The following is a 14,361-nucleotide window of genomic DNA, read 5'->3' on the forward strand; positions in this document are numbered from 1 at the left end:
TCGTCACTCCGGTCAACATCAACTTCGAGTCTACGTCAACGTCAACATCATCTACATCAGCGGCAATCCAGCATCTCGAGAGATCGTCGTAACCAGATTCGCAGTCACGTGGTCATCAAAAGGTTAGTCAGTGTGACACCAATCAATATTATTCCATAATTAATCCCATTTATTATTGCATTCGTTTTTATCGCGCTGCTCTCTGCATTAAATATTTCTTATTTTTTTTATTATTTTTATTTTTGTTTTAACTTGTTAACCTCATTATTAAAATGACTGCTGAACAAATTAAAGCGTTAAAAACTAAGCGCGGTAATGCCAAGCGATCGTTAACGACATATGAAAACTTTCTAAAGAAATTTGATCCGTCGAAAGATTTTCCAATCCTTGAGAAGCGGTATAAAGAAATTGAGACGGTTCGGAAATTATTTGAAGAATATCAACATGAATTAGAGGCACTTCTTGAGGAGTCTGAAGAATTAACCGCATATCGCACCGAATTCGAAAATCTATATTATGAAACTTACGCAATCGCGACGAACCTTCTTTCAGAACAACGCAAGCGAGACACTTCTTTGGTTTCGTCTCCAACAACCTCGAGTCCTTCTGCAACCTCCAGCTCGTCACTCTCGGTATCTCAAGGCGTTGTATCGTCAATTGCAGCTCAGCTTGTTAATACCGTTCCTATCCCTTCTGTAACTATCTCTCCTTCGAATCAATCGGCTGTGTTATCAACTCCCACACCGGTTAATAACAATTTTACCGCACCTCATGCATTTAACCATCCTATGAGTATGTTACCTGCTTTACCGACCATCACTCTACCTACCTTTAGCAGGTCCTTTGACACTTGGTTGGGATTTTATGATCTGTTTAACTCGTTGGTCAACGAGGATCACAATATTCCACATATACGAAAATTAATCTACCTAAAAGGTTGCTTAACTGGCGAAGCGGCCAACGTAATATCTTGTCTTGAAACGTCATCTCAAAACTACGAGGTAGCGTGGGGCTTACTAAAAGAACGGTACGATGACAGAAGATTTATACGGGACAGTTACATAAAATCTTTGCTGGATACTCCTCCAATCTCAAAGGAGTCTTCTATCCGATCATTTCTTGATCACATACAACGGCATCTGCGTGTCTTAAATCAGCTTGGTGAGCCCACCGATTATTGGGACTCATTATTGATCGTGCTATTCGTAAGCAAATTTAACAATTTTATGCGGGAGCGATGGGAGGAATTCAGTTGTGGCGTAAGTAAACCCACAATGAAGCAGATGCTTACCTTTTTAACAAAGCGCGCTCAACTTGAAGGTTCTAGGGCTCAAGCACCTGCGCCTCCTCCAAATAATTCTAGGCAAGCACCGTCAAACGGACGAGCTCAATCGCGTTCTCAGCAATCGTTCGCAGCTTCTACCTCTCAAAATCGCTGTCTCTATTGTCAAGGTGGCGATCATTATATCTATTCGTGTAAGGGCTTCGCAGCTTTATCACCGTTTGCTCGCTATGAAGCGGCAAAAGGGTCTAATTTATGCACTAATTGTCTTCGTAAGGGTCATCACTCTTCACAGTGCCCTTCAGGAAAGTGTCAAGCGTGTGGTTATAGACATCATACTCTACTTCACTTCGATAAATCAAAACCTGAAATGCCGCCTTTGAATGCATCTGCGACGGCCTTCGATATGCCTAAATCGACTATAAATATGCACGCTCAGGTCTCATCTGAAGCGTTGCTAGCTACAGCTATTGTGGACCTTGTAAATAAGCAAGGAAAAATCAGGCAATGCCGAGTATTCCTGGATGCAGGATCTCAGGCGCACTTTATCACAGAAAAGGCTGCTAAGTTCTTAAATCTGGATAAAAAGGCGGTAAACATCTCAGTAACTGGGGTGGACAACACCTCTACAAGTGTCAAACACTCTGCTCGCGCCACTTTAAAATCGCGTCATAGCAAATTTCAAAAAATTGTTGAATTTTTAATTGTTCCCCAGATCAGCCAGTCAATGCCATCCATTGCCATTAATGTAACTCAGCTCGAAATACCTAAAAATATATCCCTCGCGGACCCAGAGTTCTATAAGCCGTCTGAGGTCGATGCTCTGATCGGAGTGAAGCTCTTTTATAAGCTCCTTAGTGTGGGACAAATTTCCCTCAAAAATCATCCCGACGCTGTTCTGCATAAAACGCTGCTTGGGTGGATAGTTGCTGGGGAAATAAACAGCAATTTGAGCGTTTCCAACGTGTCGTGTCATCTTAATTTAAACTCACCATCGTCTGATATCTCTTTAACCCGATTTTGGGAGGTGGAAGAAATTCCGTCTGTTGCAATCTTATCTTCGGAAGAAAAGGCTTGTGAAGAGCACTATAAGCTTCATACCACTCGGACTGTAGAGGGTCGGTATGTAGTTCGCTTGCCGTTCAACAGCAAAAAGAGCAGACTAGGCGATTCATATTCGTCAGCCTTAAAAAGATTTTTTGCGCTAGAAAGGCGTTTCCAACGAGACCATGCAATCAAGCATGATTACCTCGAATTTTTGCGGGAGTATAAAGAGTTGGGTCACATGTCGGTGTCCGATGACTTATGTGAAGATCATTTAGGGTTCTATCTCCCTCATCATGCTGTCCTAAAGGACGACAGCATCACCACCAAGATCCGTGTAGTCTTTGACGGTTCTGCGAAAACATCTACGGGAATTTCCTTGAATGACACTTTAATGGTTGGTCCACAACTTCAGGATAGTTTATTTACAATACTCACTCGTTGGCGATCTCACCCTTACGTGCTCACTGCCGACGTAGAGAAGATGTACAGGCAAATCCTCGTACACCCCGAGGATGCAATCTACCAAAAAATTCTGTATCGCGAAACCTCTCAAGAGCCCATTAAGACCTGTTTGCTGAGCACAGTCACCTATGGCACTGCTTGTGCGTCTCACTTATCAGTGCGCACCCTTCATCAACTTGCTTACGATGAAGGTCCTGCATACCCTCTGGCTGTCATCGCTCTGCTGAGGGACTTCTACGTCGACGATTTGTTTACCGGCGCTAAAACTCTCGCAGAAGCAGAGTGCATACGTGACGAATTAATTAATTTATTGAAAAGGGGCAATTCCGTCTTCGCAAATGGGCCTCCAACGAGCCTGCCCTTATCCAAAATTTACCTCAGGCCTCAGAGGGAATCCACATGTCCCTGGATCCTGACGCTACCATCAAAACTCTCGGTATACGGTGGAGTCCTCGGGACGACACACTCTTCTACACTATTAGCGCGCCTGCTTCCGAGGCCACTACCAAGCGTGCAATTTTATCACAAATTGCGAAACTATTTGATCCACTAGGCCTCCTTGGCCCTATAATTGTCTATGCTAAGATAATAATGCAGCTTTTGTGGAAGGCTGGACTGGCCTGGGATGAATCAATCCCGATCTCAATTCACTCACTATGGGCCCAATTTCGGGCCCAGTTGTCTATGATTGAAGAGCTGCGTTTCAAGCGCAGCGTTGCTTTCTCGGGAGCAGTCGATGTCCAATTGCATGGATTTTGTGACGCAAGCGAGCGAGCATACGGAGCATGTATCTACATCCGCTCTATCGATGAGGCTGGGCATGTTCGTACTCATCTGGTTTGTTCAAAATCACGAGTTGCCCCAGTGTCATCACTATCATTACCTCGATTAGAGCTCTGCGCTGCGTTATTGCTTTCCAGACTCTATGACGTAGCTATTAAAACCCTATTGTTGGATATTAAGGACGTTTACTTATGGTCTGACTCGACTATCACACTTCATTGGATAAATACCCCTCCTCATCTACTAAAAACCTTCGTTGCCAATCGAGTGGCGGAGATTCAGAGGCTTTCTCATCGTTGCCATTGGCGCCACGTGTCTTCTCAAGACAATCCCGCGGACTCTATTTCGCGTGGCCAAACTCCGGCTGAGTTCGTGGCCAACAGCATCTGGCAGACTGGCCCAAGTTGGCTGCAGTGCGAGCCTAGCACTTGGCCCAAGGGAGCTCTCCCTTCAATCGACATTCCAGAAATGAAGCCTATAATTCCCGATCGCGTGCTTTGTATGAAAATAGAGTGCGGACTCAATGATCTGCTCGAAAAATACCACTCTAGCCATAAATTAAAACGGGTAGTGGCTTACGTAATGCGTTTTGTTTACAACGCTCGCCATAAAAATCATCGCAGATTTGATCGATTAAGTTTACAGGAGCTACAACAAGCTCATGATCTCATAATAAGGATTACTCAGCACTCCGCCTTTCTGAAAGAAATAAAGCAACTAAAAAACAATGAAGTTATCTCCGACAATAGTAAATTAATTCCGTTAAATCCCTATCTTGACGAGCAAGATCTCCTAAGAGTAGGAGGAAGGCTGGCTCGTTCCTCGCTAACTAAGGAGCAGCAACACCCCCTGCTCTTACCAGCTCGTCATTATATAACGCGTCTTATCATAACCGAAGAGCACGTGCGGCTGAAGCATGCTGGCACTCAAGCCACCCTATACTCGGTGCGTCAAACGTATTGGCCCTTAGACGGTCGCAACATTACGCGAAAAATTATCTATCGTTGCATTACCTGCTTTCGAGCGAAACCGCGTGCCGCTGATCACGTCATGGGAATCCTGCCTGAACCCCGTGTCACCCCTTCCCGTCCTTTCCTCCGTGTTGGAGTCGACTACTGCGGTCCTTTATACATAAAGGAAAAACGCTTTCGCAATCGTAGCCGATTGAAGGTTTATGTCGCAATTTACGTATGCATGTCAACCAAAGCAGTTCACTTAGAACTAGTAAGTGATCTCACCACCGAGGCCTTTATTGGCAGCCTCCGAAGATTGTTTTCAAGGCGTGGAAAATCTCTCGAGATATACTCGGATAACGCCACGAATTTCGTCGGGGCAAACCGTGAGCTTAATGAACTGCAAACATTGTTTAATTCGGAGGAGCATAAGAACTCCGTCCTAAGTTTTCTTACGTCCGAAAGGATAACTTGGCATTTTATTCCCCCTCGTGCCCCCCACTTCGGTGGGCTCTGGGAGGCCGCCGTAAAATCTTTTAAGCATCATCTGATTCGTACAGTTGGTGATACGCTGTTAACATTTGAACAGCTCGAGACGTGCGTTATAGAAATAGAAGCAATTTTAAATTCCCGCCCTATTTCTCCTATGTCCTCTGATCCAAATGACCTGCTCTCCCTTACCGCTGGTCATTTCCTAGTTGGTGGTCCTCTGACAAGCTTTCCTCAGGACGACCTCACCGACACACCATCTAATCGCCTATCAGCTTGGCAACATGCTCAGCAGCTGAAGCAACATTTTTGGAAGCGCTGGCACAAGGAATACCTACACCAACTCATAACCCTGAGCGGGCACCTCGACAAATCGAACGTTCTACAGGTTGGTTCACTGGTGCTTATTGTAGAAGAAAATCTTCCTCCACTTCAATGGGCGCTAGGGCGCATTACCACAGTACATCCCGGAGCAGACGGCATCATCAGGGTGGTTACCGTGAAGACTTCCACCGGCGAATACAAACGCTGCACCAAACGCGTGTGCCCATTGCCCCTTGACTAGTGGCGACTTCACCAACATTTATTTTGAACGCAGATCCGTTCAAGGCGGGCGGCATGTTCCGTCGCGGAATAATAGTCTTATATTAGTTTATTATTTTCCGTATATGTAATGAATTTAATTTACGCCTTGTAATATTTTGTATTTTTAGTTTAAAATATTTGTCCCTAGAATTTAGGAATTACCCATCTTTTTTTTTTTTTTTTTTTTATTTTTTTTTTATCTGCAATTTTATTTTATTGTTATATTAGCTTCATTTATTTTACCTTATTTTAAACATCTGTTTAGGATTTAGTTGAAAACTTATTTTATGTCTAAATATTTTTTGCTCAAGTAAACGGCCAAACATCGGCTCTATTGTTTAGGGATTAAGTTTAAAATTTAAAAATGTAAAACACTTCTAGTCCCGTGTTTACGACTCCTTTGCTCCTTATCCTTAAATTATTTAAGCCCTATCATAAATCAGTCCGGACATCTGTTCCTAATTGCACTCGTCTACTTTCCAAAATAGTCCAGTCACCATTTTTGTTTTCTGTATCTCACTCTCTCGGCTCGTCCTCTTTCACTTTCGTTTTGCCCCCCTTCTACTCCGCCATACTCCCACGACGATACGACCCTTCCCCATTTTCTCTGGCCCTTCTAATGCCCTCCGCGCTCCAATCACAACCCTTAGTTTTCCACTTTCCTTCTAACACGCCCCTTTTTCCCCCAATCTTAGTTCTTTAAGTTTAACGCTAAGATATTTTTGTAAAATGTAAAACACCATTATTGTACTCGATACTTTGAAGAGATCAGCATTGCGCTCGGTCTAATAAATCCACAACAATATTTATTTAGCAAAATTGCTTGTTAAATACTTATTTCTTAACAAAATTACTTGTTAAGATTGGTTTTAAGTTAATTGTTTAAATTATTATTTAACAAAATTAATTGTTAAAATTTATTCTCGCGGCAAACTAGTCGCGAGACAGATACATCCTGTCCCTCATGCTGTTCTTTTTGCTCCTTTTTATCACTCCCCATACTGCATTTGTGGCCTTTTGTGCTTTTTGTGCTAGTTCCTTTTTTTGTTTCCCTGCGCTATTCCTTGTGGTGAAATGGTACCCAAGATATTTAAATTCTTTGACTTCTTCGACCTCACTTCCTTTATACATCCATTTCTTTCCCTTCTTTTTTCTACCTCCATTTCTGCATATTAGAATTTTTGTTTTTTTCACGTTCACCTCCATCTTATTCTCTTCTGTGTATCTTTCTAGCTCTTTCAGCATCCCTCTTAGCTCCTCTTCTGTGTCCGCAACTAGCGCCACATCATCCGCATATTTCATGACATGTATTCGTTGGTTCCGAATCATTGTCCCTCCTCTCTTCTTCTCTTCCATCGTCTTTTCTAGGTCGTCGATATCTATGCCATATAACGCTCCGCTCATCGCACACCCTTGTCTTACCCCTTTTCTTGTTATAAATTCTTTTGTCTGTCTTCTTTTTCCTACTTTCACCTTACAATATGTTCTTTTATATATTTCTCTTATTATTCTGTGCATTCTCCCTCTGGCCCCCTTCCTCCATACCTTTCTCTTCATTTTTGGTCTCCTGACTGTGTCGAACGCCGCTCTAAAGTCTATGAACCCGATGCATAATTTTCCTCCCTTCCTCTTCATTTTGTTGTTTATTAGACTATTCAATACAAATATGTGGTCCCTTGTCCCTCTTTTTTTCCTGAACCCCGCCTGACTCTCTCTTAAAATTTTTTCTTTATTTATCCAGTTATCTAGCCTCTCCGTCATCATAGTTGTCAATAACTTGTACCCTGTATTTAAAAGCGAAATTCCCCTGTAATTTTCTGTTCTTTCTTCGTCTCCTGCTTTGTAAATCGGAATTATCACTGCTGTGTCCCATCATTCTGGCATACTTCCTTCGTCCCATATTTTATTTATAATTTCGCCTATCCATTCAATGACATCTGGTGCACTGTTCTTTATAAATTCTGCTGCCATCCCGTCTTCCCCTGGAGCTTTGTGATTCCCGAGCTTTCTTATCGCGGCTTTCACTTCTCTCCTGCTGAAGTTTTCATCGAGCTTCAGCTCCTCTAATCCTTCATTACTACCTTCTCCTTTCCACGGCTCATTTTCTTTCTCTTCCGATTCTTCATTGCCTTCCCCATTCAGCAGATCACTTAAGTGCTTTTCCCATTGTTTTGCTTTTATACTGTTGCTTGCAGCTCTTTTCTTTCTTCCTCTGAACCTATTTATGGCTTCCCACCATTTTGTCATGTCTTTGGCGTTATTTATCTCCTCACACCTTTCCATCATCCACCTTTCCTTGCTCTCTTTGATTGTTTCCCTATATTTCTTTCTGCTTTCGTTCAGATTTCTCTTTTTTTCTTTGTTATTATCCTTGATGAATTCTTTGAGCTTCTTCCATACTTCTTTTCTTTTTTTTTACCCTCGATATTGTACCACTTTTCTTTCTCCTTTGTATCTTTGTCCTTCTTTCCTTTCATCACCATCCCCGTTTTTTCAGCCCCTTTTCTTACTATTTCCTTTATATCCTCCCACTCAAGCTCGCTTTTTTCCTCTAGTGCTTCTGTCAGTGCTTCCTGCGTTGCTTCTGCATACTCCTGTATTTTTTCTTTCTTCCAGATCAGCTTATTTGCTCCAATTTCTTCCTGCTCTTCCTCCTCTGAAATGCAGCTTCCTTCCTTACTCTCTTCCTCATTTCTCTTTACCTTATATCTCGCCAACACTGGTAGATGATCTGACTCTATTCTTTCCACCACTCTTACCTCTATTTCTTGCTCATCGCCTCTGTCCAGCGTTAGTATTAGGTCAATTACTGATCCTAAACTCTCTTCGTCTCCCCCGACGTAAGTTATTTCCCCACCTTCATCACCTCTTGCTCTATCATTTTATACGCAGAGTCCTAACTCATCACACATCTTTAGTAATTTTTTTCCTTCGCTGTTTACTGTCTTGTCTCTCGATTTTCTTTTTTTCCTCACTCTGCCTTCGTCCTCTCCTGTTACGTTTTCTTCTCCGATTCTCGCATTAAAGTCCCCAATGATCATCACGCTTTCGTCCCTGTTTGCACATTCTTCTATCTGCCTTCTTAGCTCCGTTTCTAATTTGCTCATTCCTACATTGTTATACACTGTGATTATACTTTCACTTTCCTTACTTTCTTCCAACATCATTCCGTATTTCCATTCTCTGACTTCCCATTTTGGTTTGCAATTTTTTTTATCCCAATAATATAACTTCCCTTTGCTCTTCCTCTCTGTTTCTCTCTCGTCGCAGGCTTCGCCCACCATTTGAATTCTTTGCTCAGCCTCTCACATGTTATTTCCACCTTATCTTCCATTACTCATGTCCCCACTAGCACAACAATCTCGTTTTCTTCCATCATTGTGGCAGCTTTTTCTACCTCATTCATACCTGCAACATTCCAAAACATTATTTTCCTTCTATTTTCTTGCTCTCTTCCTTTATTTTGGTCCTCTCTCTCCTTGGCCTCTGTGTCTCTTTCTGTACCCACTCTTCACTCCTTTTTCTCATCATTCGCCTACTTTCATAATTCCAATTCTCCTTTTTTTTATTCCAACACCACCACACCACCCTAATTTTTATTTTCTTCCCCTCTACTTCTGTTACATTGCCATTACTCTGCTCCCATTTTGCTTTTCTTCTTATCCACCTCTCAACTTCTAACTCTCTACTCGTTTTTTCTTTCCCCACCCACACTCCGGTCCCTTTCATAATCTTCCGTCTTCCCAGAATGTCTCTCTTCTCTTTCTCATTTGCACTTTCGATTATTATCTGTCTTCCTTTCTGGAATTTTACTCTCATCGGCTCAATTCTGACTTTCAATCTCCTTTCCATCACCTCCATTACGTCTTCTTTTCTTCGGTACATGCCATTTTCATAATATATGTGTATGTTTAACCTTTTTTGCTTCCTTTCTTTTAGTTCTTCCTCCAGCTCATTTCCATTAATTTTTTTTGGCTTTTCTTCAATGAGCTTTTCTTTTTCTTGTCTTCTCCATTCTTTATTTGTTTTGTCCTTCTTATCTTGTCTTTTCCTCGCCTCGCTCACAAATCTTTCCACCTCATTTTCCAAGCTCCATTCCCTCATTTCTTGAACATTCCTTTCATTCGCCCACGCGTTTTCTGTTTCCTTCACTCTTGATCGCCCTCTTTCCTGCCTTCCTCCACTGTTACTCTTTCCTTGTCTCTTTGTGTCGTGACTCTGACTGTCGTGTTGCTTTTCTTTTTTTTTCCTCGGTTGCTTTTGTCTTATTTGGTATGTTCGTCTTACTTTCTTTCTCCTTTTTTATTTTTTCACTTAGCTCTTTAATTACTCTGTCCTTTTCCTGTATGCTTTGTTATCTTTTACCAATTTCCTTCTCTAATCTTTCTATTTCCTGTCTGTGTCTTCTTTCCTTTTCCACTTGGTCTTCTTTACATTTGCTCCTAATTATTTGGGCCCCTATCTTCGAGGTTTCTTGTCTTGTACATGCCTTTATTTCTTCCATTGATTTCATTATCAATTCTTCAACTTTTGTTTTTACCCTGTCTTCTATCTCTGCGATCAATTGCCACATCTTTTCCTCTGAATTTTTTTCACTATCCTTCATTTCCTGCTTTTGGCTCCAATTTGACATTCCAGTCTGCGTTGCTTGTTCTCTTGTCTTTTTTCACACTTCATCTTTCTGTTTGTCTTTCCTATCATTGATTGTCTCGATTATATCTAACTCTTTCGCCTCTTCATTACTGTCCTTCTCAACTTGCAGACTTTCTCTACTGTTTCTTGCCGGTGTTCTCGCTATCTGAAATCCGGCTCTGCACCAGTCTGTTCCTACCTCATTTATATTGTCTGTGTTTTCTACCTTTTTTGCTTTTGCCATTATTATATCCATCTGACTAAACACAAATTTTTCTAATGCTCCATTTTTCATACCGTAGTCTCTTTTACTCGCTGAATTTGTACTTTTGAATTTGCGCGGCCTTCCCCTCCTTCTCTTGGTCATCCCGGCGCTTGCGCCATTCGCTTTACCTCTCTCATGTCTTTCCTCGTCACTTGTCATCTCTTTGTATGTGCTGCCCTCTCGTTCCTCGTCACTTTTTTCCTTCGTCTTGTCTCCAACCAATTTCTTTATGTCCGCCAAAACCCTGATTGCTTTTACCTTTTGGTTTCCGCGTCTGTTGCTTTTCCCGTGCCACAGCTTTTCTTTTTTTTTATTATTCACGTTGTTTGGCGTTTTTCACTCCCACGTTTTTTACTCTAAACTTACTTGCCTTTTCTTTTTTTTTTTCACTATTTCATTTATTTTTGCACTAGCTACTCTTTTACACGTCTGTACACTTACACAGCTTACAGCGCTCCTTTCAGGGCCAACTAATATTTATTATTTTTTTTTTATTCTTTCAGTTAAATCTTATATTAAATAAATTATTGTTTATAAAATTGACTTAAAATTACACTTTTCAGCGCTTCATTGTATTGAAAAATACTTATTTAAATGTTTTCATTTCAGGGCAAACTAATATTTAATTTTTTTATTTTTTCAGCTAGATCATTAACTAATTAAATTGTTACTTATAAAACTGACATCAAATGACAAATTTAAACTCCCCATTGTAATGATAAAAACTTACTCAATAATTTCTGTTTCAGGGCCAACTAATATTTATTTTTTTATTTTTTTTTTTTTAATTCTTTCAGTCAAATTTTAAACTAAATAAATTATTGTTTATAAAATTTATATTAAACGGCACTTTTCAGCACCTTGTTAAAAAGTTGAAAACTTGTTTAAAAATTTCCATTTCAGGAATCAACTAACATGAATTGTTTTATTTTTTTTTTTAATTTTTTCAGTCAGGTCTTACATCAAATAAATTATTCTTAATATAATCGACGTCAAGTGGGACTTCAGCGCCTTATCATTACGACGAAGAGTTTTTCAATCAATCCAATATCATGGTGAACTGTCATAATTTTTTCTATTTTTATTTTTTGACTTTGATTTTAAGTAAATTATACAAAAAACAACCATACCCATACGTAAAACCATACCAAATTAAAACCGAACGGCTCTTTTCGGCGCCTGGCTCACATGGAGAAAGTTCTTGAGCTTTTGGGGTCCTGTTCATGCAGGGCCCCCCCCCCCAAATTTTTTATACGTCTATTCTTTTCAAGTTTCAAATTATACTAAATAAGCAGTCATAAGATATACAAAATTTTTTTTCCGTACAAATAACATAAAATTTTTTTCTTGCAGAGTATAATTTCCTTAAATAAAATTTCCGAATACCCATAAAACCCATCTTTAACTTTATCCTTTCCCATTGGACTCAACAAATTCATGAAACTTTTTTTTGCTGAATTTTACGGCAATTAGTAAAAAATTTTCTAACCTAGTCTGCAGAATTTTTATCTATCATCTCTGTACTCAAAGATAAATATATTTATAAACTAAAGTGTGAACTATAATTTAACGAATGTTAAAAAATTGTAATTCTTTGTCAGTCATTTAAAACAATGAAACATTTACTGCGAAAAAATATCGGAGCATTGATGTGAGTTAAATGTTACAGAACTTAAATTATTATCCACGAACGTAAATTATAGTGGCCCTAAAAAGAGCCATTTCCAACTCAAAGTGTAAATTTTCAGTATCCAATTATAAAAAATCTGTCCATAGAAATAAAAAGAATTCCCAAAGAAAGACATATTTCGTTTGAGATTTCCTCAAAATAACATGGAAACCAAATTATAAAGTTGTGATGACAACTTTTTTTTCACAACCCGGGATATTTTTCTACTACTTATTGGTTAGCCGATACCGACTCAATCAATATTGTTATTATTTTGCGTTATAAATAATTACTTAAAGCTGTAAAACCATAAAACTTACACTCTTGTAAACATTAAACAGTCAATAAAAATACTTAGTTGGAATACTTATATTTGTTAAAATAAGAGACTAATGGTGAGGCAAAAATAAATATATGCACAACTCGAAATGTATAAAAAATCATAATTTAGTAAATATTAAAATTTGTACTTGTTGTTTAGCCACTTACTAAATAAATATAAATATTGAAAGAGTATGGAAGCAAGGATTGAATTCTTAGGTGTAAACTTGAATTGTTCTTTACGTATGAAAAATTTGGTGGCCCTGAAAAGGGCCGTTTTTAACTTAAGTCAGAACTTAAGTATCTAATTAGAAAGTATCTTCACCTGTACCATGATATATACTTCATCGCTGGCTTCATGTAATATGCCACAGAAGTCGTCTCTGCCACGTCGTCTGATGCAGTTGCCCAAGTGTATGTAGTCATCGTAGGCCTTGAAAGGAGCAGACTGGTCGGTGAGGGTCGTCAGGTTACCGAGCAAGTCAAGGGCGAAACACTGGGCGGTGTATCTCGTCTTGAGGTCCTTGGACTTGGACGGTTGGATGCCCAACGAAAGCCAAAAGTTGTCTTCCCGGTCGTGGCTTAGCTCCATACGGAAACTCCATGTTTCCTGGATGTCTGTCCTCGGATACAGGGATGACTCTGCAACCTCCACAGCTCCTGAATCTGTCGTGTATAGCTTCGTGCTGATTTTAGTCAGCTTAAACGTGTGGCCAGTTGAATTAATGAAATTCATCTTGACGTGTGAAGTTAAAAACTTGAATATTTTGCGTGACGTACAAAGTAAGTTGTCGGTTGGAAATGACCTACAATGAATGTATGACCATTAAGTAACCTCTGACCTTTACCACCTCTACGACTAAATTTCAACGTACTGCTTTCTGATTGGCTCGCAGTTACCGACGTGAAGATTTTCTCGTAATTACTTTCTATCGGTACACGCGCACCAATCACAGCAAAGGAAATATCCCCTCTACTACTTCTAGCTTTCTTATTGGCTCGCAGGTACCGACACAGTGAGTATTGTTGTTATTTTTCGTCGGTACGTGCGATCCAATAGAATTACCGAATTATCGATCCCTGAAATATTTGCATCAGACAAAATATTTAGCATTGCCAACGATGGAATATCAAAACTTAACAATATTAAAATATTCCGTTCGCATTTAGTTGATTTTTTAATAGTAGCTGGCTATTGGCTACTTCCACAATTTTACCACACTGTGAATGTTATGAATAATTTTATTGATATATTTGTGAAATTTCAGGAGACTTTCGTCTGTTAGAGAGACTCAACTTTCCTTATGACAAGTACACCAAATAATTGTTTGAAAAAATCAAAAATTAATAATAGCTTTTCTATTAATAGCTTTTTCGTAATTCGTCACAAAAAAAAAAAAAATAATATTCCGGTACCGGGAATCGAACCTTTTTTTTTTTTGTTTAAAGTTTCTTTATTTAAATTTACCATGTCATACATAATAGGAATAAATAAACTAAATAACATAAATCCTTAATTTCTAATTGTTTCAAACTTATTAATTGAGATCAACTGGCTGTTGTTGGCAGCGTCTCGGGTCTCTACCATCTTTGTAATTTTATTTACTGCTATTATTAGAGCCACCGAAGGCTCCGGTCGCGATAGTCATTTTTTATTTTTTAATTATTTTTTCTTCCATTTAGCTTTTATTAAAACAGGAAAACAGTGGCTAAGTGTGCTCCTGTGGGCAATTCGAGCCTGTTGTCAACTACTACGTTGATCGTTGTTGGTCAAGCGGTAGCTTGGTTCCCGTGAGCAAATTTAGGGTTTTGTGCGCCGATTTTAAAAAACTACTAATACACTTTTCTATTAAATGTAAATTCTTTTTTTGAA

At 39.5% G+C, this 14,361-nt stretch overlaps 3 protein-coding genes across 3 annotated transcripts; 1 reads left to right on the forward strand and 2 right to left on the reverse strand.

Moving 5' to 3' along the window:
- The first annotated feature begins 272 nt into the window (after positions 1-272).
- Positions 273-5,581, forward strand: LOC128668082 (uncharacterized). Its single transcript, XM_053740248.1, has 2 exons — positions 273-3,111; positions 3,345-5,581. Exons 1-2 carry the CDS (start codon positions 273-275, stop codon positions 5,579-5,581), a joined length of 5,076 nt encoding a protein of 1,691 aa, XP_053596223.1.
- Positions 5,582-6,534: 953 nt separating this feature from the next.
- LOC128668083 (uncharacterized) lies at positions 6,535-7,005 on the reverse strand. The gene has a single exon (XM_053740249.1). It carries the CDS (start codon positions 7,003-7,005, stop codon positions 6,535-6,537), a length of 471 nt encoding a protein of 156 aa, XP_053596224.1.
- Positions 7,006-7,473: 468 nt separating this feature from the next.
- On the reverse strand, positions 7,474-9,705 carry LOC128668084 (glutamic acid-rich protein-like). The gene is made up of 3 exons (XM_053740250.1): positions 9,518-9,705; positions 8,002-8,475; positions 7,474-7,930 (listed from the first exon to the last, which is right to left on the reverse strand). Exons 1-3 carry the CDS (start codon positions 9,703-9,705, stop codon positions 7,474-7,476), a joined length of 1,119 nt encoding a protein of 372 aa, XP_053596225.1.
- Positions 9,706-14,361: the final 4,656 nt, after the last annotated feature.

The sequence above is a fragment of the Microplitis demolitor genome, chromosome 6 (genome assembly GCF_026212275.2).
Source record: "Microplitis demolitor isolate Queensland-Clemson2020A chromosome 6, iyMicDemo2.1a, whole genome shotgun sequence".
In the NCBI taxonomy this organism is placed as follows: domain Eukaryota; kingdom Metazoa; phylum Arthropoda; class Insecta; order Hymenoptera; family Braconidae; genus Microplitis; species Microplitis demolitor.